General features: G+C 45.2%; 1 protein-coding gene across 1 annotated transcript in view; it reads left to right on the top strand.

Moving 5' to 3' along the window:
* The first annotated feature begins 3,686 nt into the window (after positions 1-3,686).
* NOS1AP (nitric oxide synthase 1 adaptor protein) overlaps positions 3,687-26,297 on the top strand; it is a 104,441-nt gene continuing 81,830 nt past the window's right edge. The window contains exon 1 of the mRNA XM_070940886.1: positions 3,687-3,925. Coding sequence (XP_070796987.1) covers positions 3,803-3,925 — 123 coding nt within the window. The 5' untranslated portion in view covers positions 3,687-3,802. The remainder of the gene's footprint in view (positions 3,926-26,297) is intronic.

Below are 26,297 nucleotides of genomic sequence, written 5' to 3'. Positions count from 1 at the left end.
AACAGCCAGATCATCTGCGTGCCCCAATTCCATAGCTCTCTCGCCTTGTAGCTCAGCATAAACGTAGTACATTTATCAAAGAATCCCCCCCCCAAAAAAAATTCCATGCAGACCACCCGGGCAAGCCAGGAGTGGGGGACGACGCGCCCAAGAAGGGGATAATGATACTTAACTTGTTGTGGTTTTTTTTGTTTGTTTTTTTGGGGGGGGCAGGTCACATTGGAGAAATGAAGGGAGAGGGGCCGGATGTCAGCGTTCCAATTTATGATTTCCCCCAGCGCTGACATGAATGAGAGAAAGAGAAGCCTTGCTTTAATGCTGAGATGAACTTTCACTTAGTTTCCTGCTCCTTGGTAGATAACGTTACTTAGGTGATAGAGGGAGGGGGGAATTCCTGTGACTGGAAAGGGCTTGGGACGGAGAGATGGATCTGCACGATGGCCAGTGAGACATTGGAGAATAAAGAGCGGAAAGGGAGGGGTTTGGAAGGAGATGCCAGTTCTGGCTGCATCAAGAGTTCAGGAATGCCGTAGTTAATTCTCAAATAAAGAAAAGTTTCATCAAAGACTTTGCGTTTGAGAATGAAGTTTATTTGAGATAACACTGAATCCTGACAGTTTACATGTGTTTAAGGTTGAGTATTTAAAGTTGCAGACCCCTGACCTACCCCATTGGATCGCTTCATCCTGCAGCCAGCCCTGTAGGCCTGCGCCCGCCTCCCACCTGGGCAGCAGCAGCCTACCTACCCCAGTTGTATCACCTTTCCCTGCAGCCGGCCCAAACGCCCGCCTCGGACTACCTTTGACTGCTCCAGCAGGTTATTTTTATTTAATTAATTTAATTAAGAATGCTGCAATGGGCATAAATGATGACTGGTCAAAAGTGCGAGGACCTGTCAGAAATCACTTTTTTCAGCCCTCTGGGTAATCCCTATGTGCATATGGACTACTCAGAGGGCTGGAAAAGTTATTTTTGACCAGTCCTTGCACTTTTGACCGGTCCTTGCACTTACGACTGTTCTCTCATTTTACGTTTTGCGCCCTATCTTGTCTCCGTGGTGAAGAGAAGTATTTGTGAAATGAGTGACATGGTTGTTAAGAATGCTGCAACAGGCATAAATGTAACGATGGTCATAAGTGTGAAGACCTGTCAAAAGTGCGAGGACTGGTCAGAAATGACTTTTTCAGCCCTCTGAGTAGTCCCTATGCACAGAACCATGCCCACCCAGTCACATGACCACCAAGCCACACCCCCAAATAAGCCATGACCACAGAACCAGTTGTTAAAAAAATTGAATCCCACCACTGCTCCTAATCATAGAGGTCTGTCCCCCAACCATTGAAGGGAAAGGAACTCCGACTGCTAGTGAGGCCAAGCTGACCCTTTATGAAAGTGACAGCGAAGGGAAGGATGATCCAATGGTAAGTGAAGCCGATGCCCCTTTTACTGCCCAGGAGGAGATCATAGTGCCCCACTTGGGGGTGTGAGGAGTCGTAACAGCCCGGATAGACTCAGGATGCATCCGATGCTTGGTCAACCTGCAGACAGTGAGGAGTATAGGATTAAGAGTAAGGACGCTATGCCAGCCCAAGAAATTCAAGCAGGTCAGCTCAATAATAGGAGGGCTGCCTGCTTACTATCTGACTGAGTCAGTGAGCTTGAAAAATGGAAGTCACAAAGAAACTATCTGATTTGTGGTAGCCCCCCAAATGGCAGAGACAATGAAATTGGGATTGGCATGGTTGAAGAAGTAGAGCTCAACACTATACTGGGGAAGGGACAATAGTAGTAGCACTGGTTTTACCCCATTTAAAATAACCACAGAAATGGAATCCATGTCTATGCCAAAATATCTAAAAGAGTCTCCCTCCTCAGTAACTCTTACGTTGGCTAGACTCCCTAAAGGGGACTTGGGGAAATGTGAAGAAAGCCCTAGCAAAAGCAAGAGAAGGGCAGAAGCAACAAGCTAATAAGAGGGCTCCACAAAAAGAGTTTAAAGTGGGGGGGGAGTGTATTTTTCTACAAAGTACCTGAGGCTAAAGCAACCATGTAGGAAGTTAGGTCCCAAGTATATAGGTCCTTTTCCTATTGTGAAAATTATCAATCCAGTTACAGTGGAGCTACAGCTATCCAAAATGCTAGGAAAAGTGCACCCGATGTTCCATTGTAGTTTGTTTAAACCTGCTCAGGGGTCTAAGTTGAGACTGGTAGGAAAAGAAACCCCGGGCTGAATCATAGTGGTGGGAGAAGAGCACTATGAAATAAAAATTATCTTAGATCTTAGATATTTAAAGGGAAATTTGCAGTACCTAATGCAATGAAAGCCCACAATGTTAAGGCAGATCAATTAATGACCAAATTCAAATGTGGTATCCTCAGAAACTAGGGAAGCATGTCAAGGGGAAGAGAATGAAAATGTGATGTTAATATGTGTTTAATATTTTTAAGGTTATCTTTTTTTCTCAGGGGGTCTGCATGTCAAGACTGAAAAATGCTTAAGCTTCCTCTGACTATTATTGCTTTTCAACTTGCCAAAGAACTGGGGGATGGAAGGGTAAAATGGAATGCGGAGGCTACAATCATCAACCATGAGAGTTAAGGACACTATTAGCAAAACAAAAGGCTGATTCCTAATTGGACAATGTGACCCGTTCCATGGGAGGAGGGGATGAAACTCATTTTTAAGGGTTGCACAGGAATTAGGTTTGCATTCTTCAGTGCTGAAATGATGTACTCAATATTAAGTTTTGCTTTTGAGATTTTAAAGTTCCTGAAAATGCCTGTTTGTGAACAGAACACTCTTCTGTCTCACGGTCAAAGAGGAATTGTGATTGAAATGTGACCAGCACACTTTTCTGCAGGCTCAGGGACTTGAGATTTTAACACTGGGGACTGGATGTGCTGTCTGAGCAACGTGTTTTGCGAGTTAAATTATCATTACTGCCTGAAGAAAACAACAACAGATCTACGTTTCCTTTTGGTGGTCTAAAACTAAACACATTAGTATGTGCAGCCTTATTCGGCCTGCCGCCTATGTCTGTGGGCAACGCAACTGTTGAAATGGTCAGAAGCAAGAATGGAAGATGGCTCCCCGGAAAGAAGATGAGGTAGGATCGAAGATGCTGCCCGAAGAGACTTAAGCGTATAACCGCATTGCCTCCTTCCCTCAATTTCTCTGGGAACCCCGGTGTCCTTTTTTATTTATGCCTCTCCAACGAGTTTGAAGAGTTATCTCTCTACGGTGGCCAATACTACATAAATACGCTGAAAAAAGAATAGCTTGGGCCGACCTTCTTGCACTTACTCTTTCCTTTTTTCCTCCCTCTTTCCACAAAAATGCTTCCAAGGAGAGCTCTTTTATTCGCCCAATAGTTTCCCGCAACCAACAGCGAATCTCAGGGCCGCACTTTTACGGCGTGTGGACTGCTAGCCACAGGGAGCGCGGCGACCAGATGCCTCTCCAATCCCGCCCCCGCCTGCTTCGCAGGAAGGAGAAAGCCCTCCCACCAGGCTATCGGGTCCCGGCTTTTTCCCTTCGCCCGGCTTGGCGCATGCCCCGGGAAAGCGCTGCCTTTTCTTCGTGGGGGGGTGGTGGTGGTGTGCCGCTGTACTTGGGACACCACCGGGAGAAAGGCCAGATCCCGCCTCCAACCAGGTCCCGCCCCACTTCGGGATCAGGCGGAGGAGGCGGCTAGTGCTGCCGCCACCACGGCCGCCGTGCCCTTCAGTCCGTCGCCAGCTTGGCGGGCGGCTCGCCAGGTCCTACGCGGCTTGCCCGGGGAGCCGCTTGCTTTCCCTCGCCATGCCCGTGGGAGCCTCTCCCTCGGTCAGGTCTCGATACAACCTAGTGGATGACAGACACGACCTACGCATCCCGCTGCATAACGACGACGCCTTCCAGCATGGCATCGGCTTCGAGGCCAAGGTAGGGGCCGGCTGGCCGAAGGGGCGCCGTCTGATGGGGCCGGGCAAAGCGTGTTTAGCAACCCCTCGGGCGCCTCCAAAGAATGGGGAGGACTAGAATTGGACAGGAGAGGAAATGGGGCTTTCGGCGATTTGAATCTCGGCTCCATTGGTCTTTCGGAACTTCCTCCACTCTGATGTGGAGCAGTTTAGGTCGCTCTTCCTTTAGTTGTTCTCGACTCTCGTTTGGATGTGTCTTTGCGGTCCTCTCATACTCTACGCTCGGATCCCGACGCCAAATGTAAGAAGGGTTGAAATGGAATCTGGGGCTTCGGCTTCCACCGCAGAACACTTTCGGGGAAAGAAAACGACGAGGTCGGCTCCGGTGGTTGCCTTTCCTGTTGAGTTTCGCCGTTGCATCTTTGCGCAGTTTTGAAGTTCTTTTCGGAAACGGGGGTGGTGGTGTCAAGCTGTTGTCGTTACGGTACAAATGGCTTCTGAGGCTTGTTCCTCCAAGGGTAAATCCGGAGATGGGATGAAGTTGCTTTGGATGGGTCGATGGTTCTGCAAAAGACTCTTCCAAGGCATGATTCCTCAATAGCTGAGTCTGCCTCGTTGGCTTTTCTAGCCGTTCATTGGTTCATCTTCCGTTTGCATTCTGGGAATTCAGTTTTCAGGTTACATTACACCTGCAGATACTTCCTCGTTTTATTCCGGTCGGATTTAATGTCTGAAGTTTCAAGAGCAGGTGCTTTTCCTTATTGCCTTTATTCAAGGACCCAGCTTTTCGGAGTTCTCTTTCCTGCGTGCAAATAAATATGCAGCAATTATACTGTGACTATTTTAGAACTTATAATTCAGGGTAGCAATAAGGGGCAATGGACCATGGCTTTTTACCTTACTGTACTTCTAACCTACAAATCTCATGGTATCTGCAAGACTACTTTGGTCTCTAGAACTAGAACTACAACTCTACAAAGTCGTAATGAGAAAATGAAGTAACTTATTGAATGTATCTTTTTCTAATTAATATTTAATATAAGGAATCTAATGCAATGCAGTCTTATTTTCTGTGATGCTCTTATGCTGACTGTTCATTGATTCTTTAAAAATGTAGAATTGCAGACCCGCAAATGCCTAGGATCAACTTTATTACAAAGAAAGCAAAACTAACTTCAAAGGCAAGTGTTGTTGGACTTCACAATTGCTGGAAACATAGATGGGGAGGTTACTTCCCAGTCTTTTGACACAACATGTATATTCTCCAATTATCCGGGCAAAATAGACAATCAGAAGGCTTAATGAAAAGAATATAAGACAGAAATAAGCAGTGAAAGAGCTGAGTGTTGGGTACCAAGGATGGATGAATGAGCCAAAAAACACAGATAGCAACCAATCACTTGGGTATAGGGATCATTGTGGAGACAACTGTTGTTAGGTACCCTGGAGGAAAAAAGTTCTAATATTTTCTCTAGGCTCCCTAAAGGTCAGCTGCTTGCAGTAAGGGCATTTGGGCTTCGTGGAACCTGCATAGCACAAACAAGCTCAGAATTGGTCTTTTCTTTAGACTGTGAAATTGTTTTGCTGTGTATCATCTATTCTAACTATTTCTCAGTTAATAAAAGCATTTTGAATTCTTGAATTAAAAGGACACACATAAGATAAATTAAATTGCTTACAAAATTATATTGTCTTGCACTGATATTCTATTACACTCATCATTGATGGTCTCCTTGCAAAGTGCTTTTTCTTTTAAAGTAAGATCTGGTTAGGTATCTAATAAGTATTACCTACTTATGTCTGAAGTAGTCAGTTCTACTTCAGACACAGAGAAGTTCCCCCTTAGGGGATGACAGGACCAACATGCTATTTACAGGATCCAGGTTCTTCTACTATATTGCATGTTACGTAGTTATTTATTTGGGCCAGATATGATGCCCCTGTAAATAGTGTTCACAAGAGGAGGGGAAAAAAAGTTGAGTCTGTCCCTGCAGACTGTATGAGATTTTCCCATACGCAGTGGCACAGAACCTCATCCAGCGTAATGCTTCCTTTCAGTAAATGGCAGATGTGAAGGAGGAAAACACACCATAAAATGTTAAATATCATTACTGCATGTGTGACTACTTTGATTCTATTAACATTATATTTCAAAAAAAATTGATCTATCAACCCATATACAATTATCGTCGTGGAATTCATAGGAACATAGCTATTTTGTTATTGTTATTGGAAAAAGGCATCATAAATCGTTATTTTTGAGTCCATCTTAGGGAAAATGCTCTCCTTGGCATTTGGGCAATGATCTGTATGGTCAGATGAGTACATACCACTTCATCCAGTGTAAAATCTGGCTATTTCCCATTCAGAGCCTTCACTTAGTTATCAGTATTTGGAAATAAATTTGGTGAGATGATATGCTAATATCAAAAACACAATTTTGCTATAATTTTCCTATTAATAACTTTACAGCACCCTTAACAATGCCTTGTACTTAAAAGAAACAAGCAACCAAATGTCTTACAAGGAAGGATATTTTGAGGAAAACAGAATTTTGCCTTCCACGAAGACTTTACTCAAACTTTTATGAATGAAACCACGGTCACCCTTCAGGTCTACTTGCATTATCCAGGTAGTGGCGGACTTGGACACATATCTGTATTGCATAAAGGATAGAGCCAGTTGAAGGAGCATCATTCTGTGCCCAATTTTAAGATTTTGTAATTTGACTTTGTGCATGAAGCACAGCTTTAACATCAAAATGCATGATATTATTTTATAACTATTGTACACTGTAAAAACTTTGCATGCTATTTGGATGAATAACCCTATAAGGTGTGAGACGGAGTCCTAGTGGTTGATCAGTTGAATATGAGCCAGCAATGTGCAGCAGCAGCCAAAAAAGCTAATACAATCCTGGGTTGTATATACAGAGGCATAGAATCAAGCCCACATGAAGTACTAGTGCCACTTTACAAAACCCTAGTAAGACCACACCTGGAATACTGCAACCAATTTTGGTCACCATACTATAAAAAAGATGCTGAAACTTTGAAAAATGTTCAGAGAAGAGCAACTAAGATGATCAAAGGCCTGGAGACTAAACCATATGAAGAATGGCCTGACTAGTCTGAAGAAAAGAAGAATTAGGGGTGACCTGATAGCAGTGTTCCAGTATTTGAGGGGCTGCCACAAAGAAAAGGGGGTCAAATTATTCTCCAAAGCACCTGATGGCAGGACAAGAAACAATGGTTGGAAACTAATCAAAGAGAGAAGCAACCTGGAATTAAGGAGAAACTTCCTAACAGTGAGGACAATTAACCAGTGGAACAGCTTGCCCTCAGATGTTGTAGGTGCTTCATCACTGGAAGTTTTTAAGAAGAGACTGGACAGTCACTTGTCTGAGATGGTATAGGATCTGCATGAGCAGGGGGCTGGACTAGAAGACCTCCAAGGTCCCGTCCAGTTCTATTTTCCATTGCGCTGCTCCTCCAATCCATGGACGGGTAGTATCTCCTAGTTGCTGGGCAGAACTGAGTGTTGATCACTTCCCAAATGGTAGGCCACGCCCACACTATCCAATCAGCTTCAGTCTTTCTCACTCAGTTGCTGTGAGAACTGTGGAAATTGAGCGCTCTAAAATTAGATTTGTTCCTTCCCTCATTTCTTCCCTCTTTTTATTATTTTTGTTTCCCTGGTCTCTTATTTGCTTAAGTTGAGGAGCTGCTTCGTGGGATTTTATTGCTGCTTGGTTGTGGACGTGTTTGTGGGTTTCCAAACCGTCAGGTCTATCCCCTTGTCATCAGGGCAGCAGCGCACCGGATTCCGACCCGGCTGGGCGGGTCCGCGTTGCTTTCTAGCTGCTGGCAACATGCTAGTTTACTGGTGAGCCGGTAAAACTGCCGTCGCCTCAGCTCCGACAATTATAGCGACTCCAGAGTGCCTGCCTGGCGTTACGGCAGACTTTGACGTTTATAAACAGCAGGGAAGCGCTGTGGAAGTTCGGCGCTCGCCCTCACAGCTGCTAAGCGCGAAGGCAGAGTCTGCGATCGCATTAGCAAGTCGGCAGCTTGAAAATTCGCCGTTGGAGTCACCGAAGTGCCCTTGCCGCCTCAGAAGGTACTCTTTGAAGTGACGGCTGCCATTTTGTTTCGGAGCTCTGTCGGCGTGGCGGCCGCCATTTTAGGGGCGTGATTGGGAGCCCGTTTCAGGCGAAGAGGAGCTTTCCTTAGAATATCAATTGGGGCCTCCTAATTTAGCGAAGAATTGCAAAGCGGCATAGTTGCTCCTGTCTAGCCTGCTAATTGACTTTAGTAAAACTATTTTAAGGAGGTTTTCTCATTGGGACCTTTGAGTTCAGCAGCTTCTGAGCCTATCTGGGCCTTGCTTAACAGAGTCCTCACTGTGGGCAAAATTCCTTGGGTGAGCCTCAGTGTCGACTTCATTCTTGGGCCGCCCTTGGCTTACACCTGTCTCCTGAAATGGCGGATTTGGCATTGTCTTCAGATTCAGAGGAACCCTGCAGTCCTCCACAAACTCAACACAGGTCACGATCCAAGAAATCTAAATCCAAGGCCCACAAATCCCACACCTCTTCCAGGGCCTCAGCCCCAAACAAGGCGGAACAGAGAAGGCATCAGGCCTTGGAAAAGCAGTTTGAGCGTGCCCAACAACAACAGGCATCGCAACAGGAAGAGTCCACCTCTTCAAGGGCAGGTCCTTCTGGATCTTCAACACTAGTCAGTTCCAACCTGCTACGATCAAGGGCGGTATCTATGTCATTGCCGGATGTTTCCAACCTGTCCACATCTAACGTGTCCTTGAGCCACAGACATTTACCAGAGGCAACATTCACACCTACAGCGGCGGGGCTCCGTCCTGAGGTTACTGATAATCCAGTAAATTTTCATACCATGCTATCTGATGTGTTGGCGAAAATTTTAGCTGCAGGTCTCCAGCAGGAGGCGACAGCCTCTCTTTCTACGGGCCTGTCTTCCCAAGCTCAGGCACCGGTTATTGCAAAGACCGCGCATTCTAGTACACAGCGGGCAGTAGACACTTCTTCTGAGGAATCTGAAGAAGGCGAGATTTGCCCGGAGGATGTCGAATTTTCAGATGATGAAGGACTTCCCCCTGAGAAGCCCGCTTTCATGAACCTGTTCCGCCCTTCTGTCTTCAAATCCCTCCTTCATAAAGCCAAACTAGCCACAAAATTTGGCATTGCTGGGGCACCTGCAGAAACTGTGGACCAGTCTTCGGATCCACATAATACTCTGTTCCAAGTATCCAAACCGGACCAGGATCTGATTCCTTGTCCTCCACTGTTTGTCGATATAGTGAAATCTGCCTTCGGGCAACCTGGTTCTCTGACAGCCCCAAGTGGACTCGACAAACGTCTCTATGCTGCCGCAACAGAATTGGAGGAGGTCCTGGCCATGCCCTCTGTAGACTCTCCGGTCGCTTCCTTGGCATCGTCTTCTATGCTGACTTCTGACGTTGTGGATGGCCTCAAAGCAGAGGACCGTAAGATGGAGCTGGGGTTCCGTAAGGCACATCAGGCGGCAGCTTGGACCATCAAAGCAGCCACAGCCACATCGTTTTTCAACCGGGCTTCTCTGATCTGGCTCCGCCAGCTTCAAGAGAGGTTACCCCCTGCTGATACTAGGCTGCATCAAGACATTAACAAATTAGTGGCTGCAACGGAGTACTTGGCTGATGCCTCGCTAACCGCAGCTAAATTTGCATCAAGGGCCACGGCGGCAGCAGTGTCCAACAGACGTCTCTTCTGGCTGCGCAGTTGGCGAGCGGACAACAAAGCAAAGTGGAAGTTGGCGTCCGCTCCTTTCGCCGCCCCGTCCCTATTTGGCGCTTGTCTGGATCCGATTTTGATAGAAGACAGGGACAAGCGCAAAGTCCTTCCATCCTCTTACCGCCGTCCTGAGCGGAGATATACGCCTTATACACAGCGTCAGCCCTTTTGTTCCTACTCAGGGTCTGGCGGGCCCTACTTCCAACGCTCTTATGCCCAGAACTCTGACTGGACCTCGGACAGACAGGAACCAGTCCCAATCGAAACGTCCCTTCAGAGGAACCGCATACCGTCCGGCCCGCAGAGGCAAGTGATTCGCTGGCTCCAGGTCCCATCGGAGGTCGACTCCAGCACTTCTATCCCCAGTGGGACCTCTCAACGACCGATGCTTGGATCCGCCGCTCTATTCAGCAGGGCCTTCGACTCGAGTTCCACACTTTGCCTCCCACCAGGTTTCGTCGCTGCCCAGTGCCTCGGTGTCGGGTCAAGAGGGAGCTCATGGAAGCAGAGATATCTCACCTCCTTTCCATCAAGGCAGTAGAACCTGTTCCCAAGGGTCAGGAGCGAACTGGCTTCTACGCTACCTTATTTCTGGTGCCCAAATCATCGGGGGGACACAGGGCCATCTTGAACCTGAAACGTCTCAATCAGTATATACTGTATCGCAGGTTCAAGATGCATTCGCTCAGGACAATTCTGGCGTCCATCAGACAAGGGGACTATTTTCAGTCGGTGGATCTACGCGAAGCATACTTACATGTCCCAATACACCCGTTGCATCGCCGCTACCTCCACTTCGAATACAACAATATGCATTTTCAATATTGTGTGATGCCTTTCGGGCTTTCATCGGCCCCCAGGACATTCACGAAACTGGTGACAGTGGTCGCTGCTTCCATCCGATCTCGCTCAATCCGTCTCAGCTGCTACCTCGACGATTTACTAGTCTTGTCAACCTCGCCTTCACAGGCATCGAAGGACATGGAGGTGGTTCTACGGGTGTTCCAGAACCACAGTTTTTCCATCAACCGTCAAAAGAGTTACCTGACTCCTACGACGCGTCTCCAGCACTTGGGGGCGGTGATCGATTCACAACTGGGTCAGGTGTTTCTCTCCCCAGATCGCGTTCACGACATCAGAACCATGGTGAGGCAGGTTCAAGGCCGGAGGAAGGTGCCTCTGTTACTGTTGACTCAACTGTTGGGGAAGTTGATATCCTGCATCCATGTCGTACCGTGGGCACGCAGACACTCCCGGCCCCTCCAGTGGCTATTACTTCCCTTCAGAAGGAGAACCGCAGTACGTCAACTCATCAGATTGTGTTACCACCTCAAACCAGAATGTCACTGACATGGTGGACATCTCCCACTCTTCAAAAAGGCTGTTTTTTTCTAGAACCCGACCGGCTTGTTCTAACGACCGACGCCAGTCTTCTTGGCTGGGGAGCCCACCTGCGAAACGACGTGGTTCAAGGTCAGTGGTCCTTAGCGGAGCGGGCGAACAGCATCAACTGGCTAGAGTTGAGGGCTGTTCGCCTCGCTCTCTGCCACTTTGTTCACACTCTGGAGGGGCGGCATGTGTTAGTCCGGATGGACAACGTCACCACCAAGGCTCACGTCAATCGGGAAGGGGGCACCCGTTCCAGACCCCTGATGATGGAGTCGGAGAGACTGTTGGCTTGGGCGGAACGGCACACGGCATCTCTGGTGGTGGACCACATCTCGGGGCACATCAACATCACGGCGGACTGGCTCAGCAGGGAGCACATCGATCCTGCAGAGTGGACTCTGAACCCAGTTCTCTTTGAAAGGATAGTGAACCGATTTGGTCGTCCCCAGGTGGACCTCTTCGCCTCTCCCCAGAACGCCCAGCTACCGAGATTTTACACACGTTACCCAACCAAGGGAGCAGAGGGCTACGACGCTCTGCGCTGTCAGTGGCCTCCCGGACTTCTTTACGCTTTCCCTCCATTACCATTGATTCCAAGACTGATTCGCAAACTGTTGTTCGAGGGTGCCGAGTTGCTTCTGATCGCCCCTCACTGGCCTCGCAGGCCCTGGTATGCAGACCTAGTGGACCTGTCCAGCTCACCTTCATGGACGATTCCTCCGACAGAGGATATGCTAAGCCAGGGGGTCATCTTCCACCCAGACCCAGGGTGGCTCCGATTGACCGCCTGGCGCTTGAGCGGCTCCAACTACAGAAGGACAGATTGTCATCTGATGTCATCAACGTAATTCAAGCTGCCAGGCGTCCTTCTACCACTAGGATTTATGAAGCGTCATGGCGAGCATTCTCTACCTGGTGTTTAGCCCACCACGTGGACCCAACGTCGGCGGATGTCCCGGATGTGCTGGACTTCTTACAGGATGGCTTAGCTAAAGGTCTTGCCCCAGCCACACTCCGTCGCCAGGTGGCTGCCTTGTCCACCGTCATCACGTGTGAGAAGCACCGCACTCTATCGCACAATCCGAGGATTAAGAGTTACCTGCATGGGGCCTCCAACATTTCCCCTCCGGTGATACATAGGTACCCGTCCTGGGATCTACCGTTGGTGCTTCAAGCGCTTACCGCCACGCCATTTGAACCCTTGGCTTCTGTATCCCTCAAATTTCTAACACTTAAGGTCACTTTTCTCTTGGCCATTACTTCATCTAGACGAGTCTCTGAACTCACTGCACTATCAGTCCGCAAGGACCTCTGTATTTTTCATAGTGACAGAGTGGTAATGCGCTTGGACCCAACTTTCTTGACAAAGGTAAACTCACGGTTCCACCAAGCCCAAGAGTTAGTTCTTCCTAACTTTTGTCCGAACCCTCGTCACGAGACTGAGTCTTTATGGCATACCTTGGACGTTAGGCGTGCCCTTCGCCATTATATCAAATGTACTGAGTCCTTTTGACAGACTGAGTCCTTGCTTGTGTCCTTCACTCCTTCCTCGATGGGAGAGAAGGTATTGTCTACTACAATTGCCAGATGGATTAAAGCTTGCATTTCAACCGCTTACGACATTCGAGCACACCCTCGTCCGGCTAAAATCTATGCCCATTCAACACGCAGTGCGGCTGCATCGGCGGCTTGGTCTACGAATGCCTCAGTTATAGACATCTGTCGAGCGGCCTCATGGGCTTCTGACACTTCTCTTACGTCATTACAAAATTGATCTGTACGCCTCGTCTGATGCATCATTTGGCCGTCGAGTTCTCCAACAAGTGGCCACGTCCCAGCATGAGGATAACAGTCAGCCGCCCACCCTGGGCAATTGAACTTGGGTACATCCCGTCCATGGATTGGAGGAGCAGCGCAATGGAAAACGGACGTTGCTTGCCTGAACGTCCATTTTCGGGGCGCTGCGACTCCAATCCATACCCACCCATTCGGCTTCCTGTTCTGTTACTTACCTTTGATTCCTGTTTGTTGCAATTTTCATAGTTGGACTCGTTCCTGCGCCTTCGTGAAGAAAGACTGAAGCTGATTGGATAGTGTGGGCGTGGCCTACCATTTGGGAAGTGATCAGCACTCAGTTCTGCCCAGCAACTAGGAGATACTACCCATCCATGGATTGGAGTCGCAGCACCCCGAAAATGGACGTTCAGGCAAGCAACGTCCGTTCTATACTAGTAGCCTCTCTTGTTTTTTTTTAAATAAATTTTATTAAATTTTCCAAGTTAAAATCAACATAAGACAAAAACATTGATTATACATAACAACAAAAACCATACATTCCCCTCCCTCCCTCCCTCCCCCATTCATAACACTAGACAAGTTAGACAAACACATCCATCCCGGTAGATAATATTCCTGCCCTCATTAATAAATAATTGTGCCCACAACACAGAATAAAGTAAATAATCCCCAAATATGGTTTTCAAACAATTATCTTTCAATCTAGGTAAGTATATCTCTCCTCATATTGACTTAGGCCCTCACTTCATCTCAATCCTTTTATTCAACCACCGGTACCAACTGTCCCAACTTTGAAAAAATTCAGAATGCTCTTTTTCTTTCAACCTATACGTCATTCTGTCCGCTTCAGCGCACTCTAATACTTTATTTATAATTTGGACACTGACCGGTATCTCTTTTTCTTTCCATTGTTGGGTGAACACTATTCTAGCTGCGACTAAAATATGTAGAGTGAGATACCATTTTTTCTTACTTAGCCCCTCTGGGCGAATACCTAGTAAATATATCTCAGGTTTCCATTGGGAGGTCCACATTAGTAATTTCCTTAATCCAATTCCTTATCCTTCTCCAATGCCTCTTTGCCATTATACAAGTCCACCATTGATGGAAATACGTACCTCTGGTTTCCCCACATTTCCAACATAACTCTGATGCACCCGGAAACATTTTAGCAATTCTTGCTGGTGGGAGATGCCATCTATACAACATTTTATATGTATTTTCCTTGAAAGATGTTGCCGTAGTCATTTTAATATTTCCCCCCCACATTTGTTGCCATTTTTCTAAAGGAATCGAGTACCCAAAATTCCTCCCCCGGCAATCATAGTGTCTTTTACAACCTCTTCTCCTATCATTCGTTCAAGCAATTGTGCATACATTTTAGTTATGTATTTATGATCCTCTCCCATTAATATTTTATCAAAACTCTGCTCCATCACATATATCCCGTAATTATCTCTATCCTTCCTGTAGCGAGATTGAACTGTAGCATAGGTCCACCAATCTAACCTAATTCCTTTATCAGCCAAATCTTCCCTAGATCTTAATATCCCTTGGACATCCACAAGCTCTTTATATCTATAAATGTTATCCTGTTTAAGAGTTGTTGGATATGTCATCGCTTCTGTTGCTGAGACAACTGTAAATTTTTCCACTTCTCCAAGTCTCTTACAATTGTAGAGCATTGGGCTGTTAGCCAAATTCCTAAATATTTAATTTTATTTACAATTTGAATATCCAAATTGGATATTCTAATAGATTCTAATATGTCCTTCTGCATTTTTGGAATATTTTTGACCAATATCTTAGTTTGGTCCTTATTCATTTTTAATCTCGCCTCTCTACCATATTCTTCCATCATCTCTATTAACTCTGGGCCCGACTCCTGAGGGTCTTCTAGAATGAAGACGAGATTGTCCGCGAATGCCTGTATTTTAAATTCCTGCCTTCGTACTTTAAGTCCTTTAATTGCCCGATTATTATTAATTTCCCTGAGAAGGGGCTCCAGGGTCAAAATAAATAAAAGCGGAGAAAGCGGGCAACCCTGCCTCGTTCCCCTAATTATTATTATTATTATTATTATTATTATTATTATTATTATTATTATTATTATTATTATTTATTCAATTTATATCCCGCCCTTCTCCTAGTGGACTCAGGGCAGTGTACAGCCAAAACTAAAACACATATCAATACAAAATTTAAAATTATTAAAAGAATTAAATAACTGTGGCCCCAAAATGTAAAATATTGAAAACTAAAACCCATTTGGCAATTTAAAAAGCTAAAAAAGACTAAAAAGGGGGGGCGGGTTTCACGCCAGCCCTGCTTGATAGAAAAGTTTTTAGGGCACGGCGAAAAACCCGGAGATCCAATATCCTTCGTATCTCCGGGGGCAAATCATTCCAGAGTTCCCTTGTTTTTTCCCCATTAACTAGAACCCATGCCACCTGGGAAGAATAAATTGTTTGTATTGCCTGTGTAAATTTTTCGCCAAATTCCATTTTACGAAGCTGGGTTAGCATAAATTCCCAACTCACGCTGTCAAATGCTTTATAGGCATCTAAAAAGAGAAGTGCCATTTGTTTGTCTGAGTGATATTCATAAAACTCAAGAGCATTTAATATTACTCTCAGATTATCTCTCAACAATCTATGTGGTAAGAAACCATTCTGGTCTTTATGTATGAACTGATTTAGAAAAACCTGTAGTCTTTTTGCTAGGATGGATGCAAACAATTTATAATCGGCATTAAGCAAGGCTATTAGTCTATAATTCTTAATATAGGTTGTATCAGCCCCTCCCTTAGGAAGGAGAGAGATATACGTCTCTTCCCAGGATTTTGGCATTCGTCCATCATTCAACACTTCGTTAAAGACGTTGTGCAACTGTATCCCAATTACTTCCCAAATTGCCTTATACACTCTACAGACAGTCCATCTGTTCCAGGGGTTTTACCACTCTTCTGTTTTTTCAGACTTTCCTCTATTTCCCCCTCTGAAATATTTCTATTCAGTATATCTCTTATCTGGTCTGGTACCCCTGGCAGGTTGTCTAGGAAACTGAATTGCTTTTGACTAGTATCTTCTCTTTGATATAACTCCTGGAAAAATTCATACGCCACTTCTCCCCCCCCCCAATTGTTGGCCACTAAATGACCTAATTTGTCTCTTAACCATTTAATCTTTCTGCTTTCTAATTCCTTTTTCAATCTGCTTGACAACCATCTTCCTGCTTTATTGGCATGTTCAAAGTAATTTTGCTTTGCTCTCCAAATTTTTTTCACTAACTTGGTTTGATCCAATAAATTCATATGGTGCCTCACCAATCCTCTTGTTCTTTCGCTATCTTATCTGTTGGTTCCTTTTGTAATCTCGTTTCCCATTTCTCCAGCCTGTCTGCCCACTTTAGTCTCTCCTACCTATCTTCCTTCCATTTTTTGGCCATATATTTAATCACAGCCCCTCTTGCCACTGCCTTAGCCATATCCCATATTATTTGTAAAAATGTATCCTCTCGCCTGTTCTCCAGGAAAAAAAGAGCCAGCTCCCGTTTTAACAACTCCACAAAATCCTTATCTTTGCATAATTCTGCCCTCATCATCCATCGTCCTCTACTACGCTCTCCTTTCCAGGTAAGCACTAAAGGGTTGTGATCTGCCCAATCATTCCCTAAAATTTCAACCTCTCATACTATTTCTCCTAATTCCAATGACATCCATATCATGTCAATGCGGGACCATGAGTTATGCCTGGAGGAGAAAAAGATAAACTGTACTAGTAGCTTCTCTTGTTATTCTAGTGTCAGCTAATTTCCACTTTGTCTTTATCTCCTTCATAGTTCATCTGGTTTTGAACTGTTGAGCAATTAATTTTTATAGGATACAACAATAACTAAAAGTACATAATAAAAATGCATGAGAAGATAAAGAATGATCTGACGTCTAGAGTGTAAAAATGCTAGGAGAAGCCAAACCTAAAGAGAAAAGAGTCAAATGATATCAATGGCAAAGGGAGACACATGGATGAGAGGGCAGAGTTTATACAATAAGCCGAAGTTGGAGGTAACTATAGGCTTATGGGAGGTTCTTGAAGACCAATTGAGGATGACACATACATTCCATGTGTGTGGACGCACATATATAAATATACATAAATATATATAAATAAACATAGAAACACACACACATAAAATCAAAACTTAAATTGACATTGCCCTGTTCTGATTCCATCTGGCTCTTTAAAATCTTTATCAACTGGAAAGTTATAAAACAAATTGTATTTTCTCCTGACTGCTGTATGTCAAATATTTCTTAATCTGTATTATTTACCTCCTCCCACAACATCCCTATGTAGGATCTTAAGTCAGTCTGGGTTGAGGGTCTTGGCTTGATGGATAGTAACAATTCTTACAGCTGTATTTAAGTAATAGCACTTCCGTGAATGTAACTTCATATTTCTTGCATATACTGTATCCAGACTCAAAATATAGAAGTCCCAAATAAGGTATCTGATATCCTGTAAGAAACTGATAAAAGAAAAGAGTTTTATAATATTGTCATGGTGCTTTCTTTAGAAAATGCTTTCAGATAAATTATTGCTTGCCCTTTTGCAAGATTATTTTACAGATGGAACATTAGTTGAATTGAGTTATATGTTTCAGTAACATTTACATATGAGTTCTAAATGTTAATTAAGGTATTCTAATAGAATAGATTCCCTCTATGTCCCAAGGGAACAATCCCTTTATACTTTAGGGTAAATTATGCATGGAGCCCAGTTGATGGATGTGAAGTAGCAATAATGAGACAGTCCCCTTCCCTTCTTCCCTTCCATAAATTTCAGAATATTCCATTCTACATACTGTGACTTCTCAGCAGACAGCTGATGATAATAATCCAGTACTGGCATTTGGCTCTAATTTAAAGGGATTTCTGTTTCTAAATTACAGGAAGGAAGATTCTGAATTAAATACTAGGGACTTAGAGGAGGAGTGCTGTGTACTGGATCTGGCTAGCTAGGGAGGTTCTGAAATCATGTCAGTTTTTCCCAGAAAGGAGAAGGCAGGTAGAGAGCTTATATTCAAGAGATAACAATTGGCTGGAAAACCTGATTTTCATCTTTTAAATATTCCGAACAGGTGGTTAGTTAGCAACTCACATCCTCTTAAGTAATTATATAGCAGGCTTAACAGAAGGTTCTGTTTAGTTATTAAAATTATGGTACAGCCAAGTCAAGACTGTGTTGTTGTTTTTTGGAAGTCACTGTTTTTCATGTGCCATAAGTTTTAGATGGATGTGGAAATGTATATTTGTGGAAATGTATATTTCTGAAAAGGTTGCTCTGTCTTCTGTGAACCAAATAGTCACAATTTGACAATTGTATTTGTTCCCTCAGATCACAACTGATTCTGCTTATTTTGTGTATATTTGTTTCCCTTGGTCATGTGCAGCTCCTTCAAATTACACACTTCATTTACTTTGCTTGAGTGATTCAGTAGTCCCAGGTTGAAAAAGAAAAGAACTGGCTTGCTCAGTGTCACAGGATAATCTGACTTCTTTTCACCACTGAGTCTCCTCCTTCATCCTGTCTTTTTGGACAACATGCCATTTATATCCAGAGTTATTATATTAACAAACATTAGTGTAAGGGGGTGCGGGGAGGAAGGCAAAGGCGGTACCTTGTTTGGGTTGCAGTACTAGATTCCTGCTTTATAGTTAGATTAATCACTATAATTTTTCGTTCCACTCTTAAGTGGTATGCTTGAAGCCAGAACTAGCCAGTATATGCTGTGAATCAAAATCTTGAATAGCAGTTAATTGCACACACCATTCTTCTTCTCTCATAAACCAGCCACTTTATTGAAGTGAGCAAATGACTAGGTTTCTATTAATTATTTACAGTTATCATATGATTGTTGGTTTTTAAACAAGTTGCCAAATTGCATGAAAGTTGGAACAACAATTTGTAAAATTATCTTCTATAGGAATTCTGTAGAACTTTGAATGATTACATTAAGCAAATGGAATGAAAAAAACTCACTGCAATGGCTGCTTTTCTGGCCAAGGGCCACATAAATCTAATGAGATGAACGAGGGCCATCCATCTGATATCCTTGTATTTTATTGTTCAAGTTTAAGCACTGATTAGGGAGTATTTTCCTGCTTTTCATTTTAAAATAAAATGGAGAGAAAAGTGGCAGCAGTGAATTAATTTGACTGAAAGCTAAAATTTGGCCAAGGATTATTAATTTTACCTAGTGCTCTGTTTTATTTTTAACATTGCCATTTCCTACTTTCTTTCCACTAGTAAATTCAAAAGTAACTATCATTAAAATATAAAATTAAGTGAATAGAGTGAATAGTACAAACAAACAAAAAATCTATCTTATCAGCAATATATAATGTCTATTGATTTAGTCCCCCCCCCCAAATTTTTTTTTATTGGATTTTATACTTTGATTTTCCTATAGTGCCCAAAGTCAATATATAGTGTAGATGTAACTTATCTGCATTCTTTCAAAATGGGCTCTTTTAAACAGTTATAAAAAGAATATAGTATGCTGAGGAATGTTGTGGAGAAAGTAATTAGAGCAGATCAGGGGTGAAATTCACTTACCTTCCCTACCAGTTCGCAAATGTGCACACATTAATGACTAAATAAAAGGAGAGAAGTTGACATTGTTACTAATAATGCTAATCTTTATGATGATATTATAATTTTGAATTGGACAAATGCATTTTAAGTGAGTCTGACAGCAGGTTGACATAATGTTGTGACTCCGACCCCCGAGGCCGACTTATCGGAGGGAGAGGGCTCCGAACATGAAGGAGAGGAGTTGGCCAGGCCTCCCTCTCCAGGACCCTCCTCTCTGGCAATGCCTCAGGTGTCTCCCGAAGGAGAAGAGATTGGCCAGGAGCCAGGTATCTCCTCGCAGTCGGACAGTGACGGAGATAAGTCTTGGCTGGATCCACACCAGCGTCAGAGAGACAAGCGCACGCAGCAGAAAAGGAGGCGTGCCAGAGATTAAGCTGAGTCACTGGACCACACCCCACAGGGGATAAAAGGGGGTGAGGTGGCCATTCAGACTCTGTGACAGACAAAATTAACTACTAGCGAGTCACATTGTATCATTAAAACAACGTTATCTGCCTTGGATTTAATATGGACTGGACTTGACAATTCTTGAACTGTGTGTATCTTGTTTGGGTTTATCTGTCGGAGGAACAACCCCTACCTCTATGAGTAAAGTCTTTGGCAAGCAGCTACGGGGTTGCTGCCAATCCTCTTATTGAAAGAATTTGTTGTCTGCCAGTTTTATTTAACCCCTGGCTATCTGTTTGTGTGCGTGTGTGAGACGGGGACAGAACACATAATAACTTTCCATGGCCATGTGGCCAGCATGGATATATGCCAAAGGTGCATGGAATGTTGTTACCTTTCCACTGAAGTGGTACCTATGAATCTACTTGCATTTTGCATGTTTTTGAACTGCGAGGTGGGCAGGATCTGGAGCAAGTAACCCGGGTTGTCAGCTCTCCAGCTAACAAGCTCAGCATCTTTAACCACTGAGCCATCACAGTTAAGCTATACAAGATATATACAAATGTACTATTAGCTGATAAATCATTGTTTAGTAGTTGTTTTCTTCAGGGAACAGGCACATAACTAGTGAAAATTGCTCCCAACCAGAGCCTAAACTAGGAACACAAAGCTGAGAACAAACTCCTAGAGCTTCCCAAACTGTTTACCTGTTCTTTCTAGGAGGTGCAATGCAGTCCAGAAGAAGAGAAACTACTCTGTTATTCTCACAGTCAGCCCATTTGTTTGCCTTGCTTATATTCCACTTCAGTTTATTATCTCTCATCCAGCATAAAGACAGCATTGGAATACAATGATGTGAAGAAATAGATTTAGGTGTCATCTGTAGATTAATAAGATTTAGCACCAAACCTGATGATGACTCACCCCGGAATTTTATGTAGCCTTGGTAGTACAGTGGTCTAAAGCACCCTGTTATTAAGAATAGCTGCCTGCAATTACTGCAGGTTTGAATCTCGCCAAGGCTCAAGGTTGACTCAGCCTTCCATCCTTTCTAAGGTAGGTAAATTGAGGACCCAGTTGTGGGGGCAATAAGCTGACTTTGTATAAATATACAAAAGAATGAAGGCTATTGCTTAGCTCATTGTAAGCCGCCCTGAGTCTCTGGAGAAGGGCGGCATATAAATCAAATTAAAAAAATTTAAAAAATTAAAAAAAAAAGGAGTCCAGAAGAGCCATGGTGGAGCAGTGGTTAGAATGCAGTATTGCATTCAGCTACTGACTGCTGGCTAGCAGCAGTTCAGCAATTTGAGTCTCACCAGCTCAATAAAAATAAACCAGATATCATACCCTGATCCAGAGAGGGCACCATACACTTTCCTTGAAATAATGGTGCTTTCATCCCTTTCAGCCAAAAGTGACATTAAAGAGAAGAAAAAGATGAGATGGGCAAAGCATATGGCACTCTGAAGGGCTTGATGGGTGGATGAAGAATGCCTGGCCTTATTGTTATTGCTCTCTAGCTTGAGACAGTGTGAAAACTTTGGAAGGTACCAGTAGTGGGTTTAAATTTAGTTTGCTACTGGTTTGCTCGTGCTCACACGCATGTGCCCGTCATGCTTCTGTGCATGTGCAGAAGCGTCCGGGCAGGTGGGTGGAGCCTCCTGCCGCCACCGCTACCAGTTCACCTGATACGGGGCGAACTGGTGGCAACCCACCACTGGAAGGTACTCTTATGGCCAGGATCTTTAGCCTTTTTATTGTTGACTAGTGAAGATGGGCCAAAGCACACAGAATCTTCAACTCCTCTTTATGGGGAGTAAGCTAACCACTGATTTACAGACTTTTTGTCCCTAATTTGGATCTGCCCAAAAGTTCAAGAGAAAGTAATAAGTCAAGCATTGCACGTGAGGATATGTATGCATCTCTCATTCGGGGATGGTTGCATAGGTGTTCCATTTATATTTCTGCGATTGTAACATTCTGGCACTTAAACAGCAATGCACAAAATAGGAAGATCAACCAATTAGCACACAGGATGCACACCTCCACACAATACGTGATTGGGATTTAGTGAGTGTGCATAGTGGTCCATCTGCAGCCACCTACAATCTGCATTTACCATCAATCCCTTCGCAGTGTAGATATGTGGCACTGATTTCATGCAGTTGTGGGCAACTTTAATTCAGTCTTAAGTAAGTGCATAGCGAAGGATGTTTGTTGGAGTAATTTTATCTGTACATACAAATCCTAGCTGAAAATATTACATAATAAATATCTGAAGACTTCATTCTGTATTTTGAACATTAGTTCATCAAGTAAAAGGTCTTTGTTTTTGTAAAATAATTTTGGTTGCATGATTTCAATTTATAGACAGCAATTTTACTAAGTAGTTATTATTGACAAAAGAGTTTTTTGAGTAGGGAAAAATCTGATGTAGACTTATTTCTTGCAGACTTTTAACTTTCCCCCAGCCAGATGTTGGAGAGATACTCTCTTTATCATCTTGGGGGAGGTGCCACTTTTATTAATGGCCTATGGTTGAGCAGAGCTAAAAACTGCACTCCAGATATCTAAGATGAAAACTTAAAACTTGATCAGAGCAATGGTTTATTTTCCAGTGTGCTGCTCTCACAATCCATGGCTGGGTTTATTCTCCATGTCTTGACAGCAACTGAGAGAAAAACTTTCTTCCTTCGTGCTATAAACACGCCCCCTTGTCTCCTTGCACTCCAGTCTTTTTCTCTCAGTCGCTGACAGACTGGTGTCTCTTTCTTCGTGCTGGGGTTTCACCCAAATACTTTTTTAGGCTCATTAGCTAAATTTCTTTATTTTTGATTAGTTGATTTTTTTTCCGGGAGACAGCTTACTTCACGGCCAGCTGCTGAGGCGCGCGTGACGTGTCTGGGGCTCCAGGCCGTCCTGCGCCTCTTTCTCTCATTGCAGATAGCAGCCTCTCGATTCTGTCCCTTCGGGGCGGCTCCGCGCTTGGCAATTTAGCTGCCGGTGCTGGGCTGTCGGTCCGCCGGCTTGCCCGCCCGCACCACTGTTTGTTGTTAGCTCTCACTAGTGGCGGCTCCAGAGTCCCTGCATGGCTTCCGTGCACACTCTGATATCTCAGTGAGCTTCACGGCGCTCAGGGTGATCTGCCTTGTGCCTAGTCCGATTGGCCGGTCAGATACAGATTGTATCTGAGGCAGTAGATGGTGTACTGTCACATGATCTATCTATATTTGTAAAATATACTCCCCTTCTATGTGTATTTTAATTTGGTCTCTGACTGCAATAAAAAGCTTACTTTGTGTCATCGGTTTCCCACTGTCGCTGTTGCGACTGCCATTTTGTCATTGGCATGGCCACCATTTTGGGATCGCTGTGGCCGCCATTTTGTTGTCATCGGCTCAGCCGCCATTTTGAGAGCTCCATCGAGATAGGAGAAAAACGACACAGGCGGAGACAGCGAAGTGGCGCCTTTGGCCCTTCTTCGGCCAGCGCCTTTGGAGGGCTTTGTCTGTGGAGTTGCTCGTGTGTGAGCACCTTGCTCATCGCTGCCGGCTGGTAGCTGTAGCACAGAATTTTCAAGGAGGTTTGTGGGCAATAGAAGTGGTGGTAACTTTGGGGGTTCTCAGTCCCATTTCTGCACCTTTATTGACTTGGACTTGCTGGCCCTTTCCCCTTTATTGGCCCAATGGCAGACTCTTCCCTGTCCTCGCATCTTGAACATGAGGCCAGCCCTCCTAGGCCTTCTAAACGTAAGTCTAAGTCGGGGAAGCGGGCAGCCTCCACCAGCCACACTCCTCACCAATCCAAGGCCTCGTCTAGCTCGGATAAAGACGCGTTACGGCATCACAAGGCATTGGAATGCCAGTATAATAAGGCTGAACCCGCTGGCGGAGGATTGCAATGCCCTTCGGTGCAGTTGGCCTCCAGGTCTGTTGTATGCATTCGCTCCGATTCCCCTCATTCCATAGGTTGTTCGGAAGATTTTAATTTTTTTTATTTTTATTTTATTTTATATTGAATTTCTACACCGCCCTTCTCCCTGAGGACTCAGGGCGGTGTACAGCCAAAATTAAAAACATGCAGGACAAATATTAAAAAAACAATTAAAAGATATATAAATTTGGCCCAATTAAAACTCATTACCAATTAAAACGTTTAAAACATTTAAAAACAATTAAAAATTTCATCTTAAGCCAGCCCGGCTTGCTTGAAAAAATGGGTTTTAAGGGCACGACGGAAGGCACTGAGGTCCTGGATTCTCCTTATCTCTGGGGGGAGCTGATTCCAGAGGGTAGGTGCCCCCACAGAGAAGGCCCTCCCCCTGGGGGTCACCAGCCTACACTGTCTGGCTGATGGCACCCTGAGGAGGCCTACTCTGTGGGAGCGCACGGGTCGATGGGAGGTCGTCGGTAGCAGCAGGTGGTCTCGAAGATAGCTAGGCCCTATGCCATGGAGCGCTTTGAAGGTGATAACCAACACCTTGAAGTGCACCCGGAAGACCACCGGGAGCCAGTGCAGCTCACGCAGGAGCGGTGTTACATGGGAGCGCCATGCTGCTCCCGTCACTACCTGCTGCGTTCTGGACCAGTTGGAGCCTCCGGGTGCTCCTCAGGGGAGCCCCATGTAGAGAGCGTTGCAGTAGTCAAGGTGAGAGGTGACGAGGGCATGAGTGACTGTGCACAGGGAATCCCGATCAAGAAAGGGCCGCAACTGGCGAATCAGGCGAACCTGACAAAAGGTCCTCCTGGTTACAGCCGTCAGATGTTCCTCCAAGGACAGCTGCATATCCAGGAGGACTCCCAGATTGCGAGCCCTCTCTGTGGGGGCCAATGACTCGCCCCCAATAGTCAGTGATGGAGTCAACTGACTATATCGGGATGCCGGGAGCCACAGCCACTCAGTCTTGGAAGGGTTGAGTCTGTTCCTCCCCATCCAGACCCGCACAGCCTCCAGGCATTGGGACATCACTTCAAGGGCATCGTTGGGGTGGCCTGGGGTGGAGATGTACAGCTGGGTGTCATCAGCGTACTGATGGTACTTCACCCCGAAACCACGGATGATCTCACCCAGTGGCTTCACATAAATGTTGAACAGAAGGGGTGAGAGGACCGACCCCTGTGGCACCCCACATACAAGGCGCCTCGGGGTCAACCTCTGCTCCCCTGCCAACACAGACTGCAACCAGTCGGAGAGAAAGGAGGAGAACCACTGCAACATGGTGCCCCTCACCCCTAACTCCTCCTACCAGTGCAGCATGATACCATGGTTGATGGTATCAAAAGCCGCTGAGAGGTCTAATAAGACCAGGACAGAGGAACAACCTCTGTCCCGAGCCCTCCAGAGATCATCAACCAACGCGACCAATGCAGTTTCCATGCTGTACCCAGTCCTGAAGCCCGACTGGAACGGATCTAGATAAACCGTTTCATCCAGGTACTGGGGAAGCTGTTGTGCCCACACTCTCAACAACCTTTGCCACAAAGCGAAGGTTGGAGACTGGATGATAATAGCGAATTATCGTCCAGTCTGCCGGGTCCAGGGAAGGCTTCTTGAGGAGAGGCCTCACCACCGCCTCTTTCAAGGCAGCGGGAAAGACAACCTCACTCAAGGAAGCATTAATAATCCCCTGGAGCCAGCCTCGTGTAACCTCCCGAGAAGCCAGCACCAACCAGGAGGAACACGGGTCCAATAAACATGTGGCCCCGCTCAGTCTACCCAATATCCTGTCCATGTCTTTGGGAGTCACAGGATCAAACTCTTCCCAGATAATATTCTCAAGACCTGCCTCAATCATCCCTTCTGAATCTACCCAGTCAGAGTCCAAGTCTTCCCGAATCTGAACGATTTTGTCATACAGATACTGCACAAAGTCCTCGGCCCTGCCCTCCAAGGGGTCCTCCTGCGCTCCCTGGTGGAGTAGGGAGCAGGTCACCCTAAACAGGGCGGCTGGGCGATTATCTGATGATGCAATAAGAGCAGAAAAATAATTACATTTTGCCACTTTTATCGCCACTAGGTAGGTCTTAATATGAGATCTTACTAGTGTTCGGTCGGATTCAGAAAAGCTGGCCCTCCAATAGCTCTCTAGGTGTCTTTTCCAGCGCTTCATCTCCCTCAGCTCCTTGGTAAACCAAGGAGCCAGGTGAGACCGGCGCCGGGTTAGAGGCCACAAAAGCACGATCTGGTCCAAAGCTTCAGCGGCCGCCCTATCCCATCAGCCACTAAGTCTTCAGTCGAGTCATGACCCAGAGCCTCAGGGAATGGCCGAAGCTCAGTCTGGAACCTATCCAGATCCATCAGGCTCCTGGGGTGGAACCACCTCATCAGTTCCGCCTCCCTGTGGCGGGGTGTGGTGG

The sequence above is a fragment of the Pituophis catenifer genome, unplaced genomic scaffold (genome assembly GCF_029215685.1).
Source record: "Pituophis catenifer annectens isolate HBS135680 unplaced genomic scaffold, rPitCat1.0.hap2 SCAF_3, whole genome shotgun sequence".
Classification (NCBI taxonomy): domain Eukaryota; kingdom Metazoa; phylum Chordata; class Lepidosauria; order Squamata; family Colubridae; genus Pituophis; species Pituophis catenifer.
Note: the sequence above shows the minus strand (reverse complement) of the source record. Positions and strands in the feature narration are given on the sequence as shown.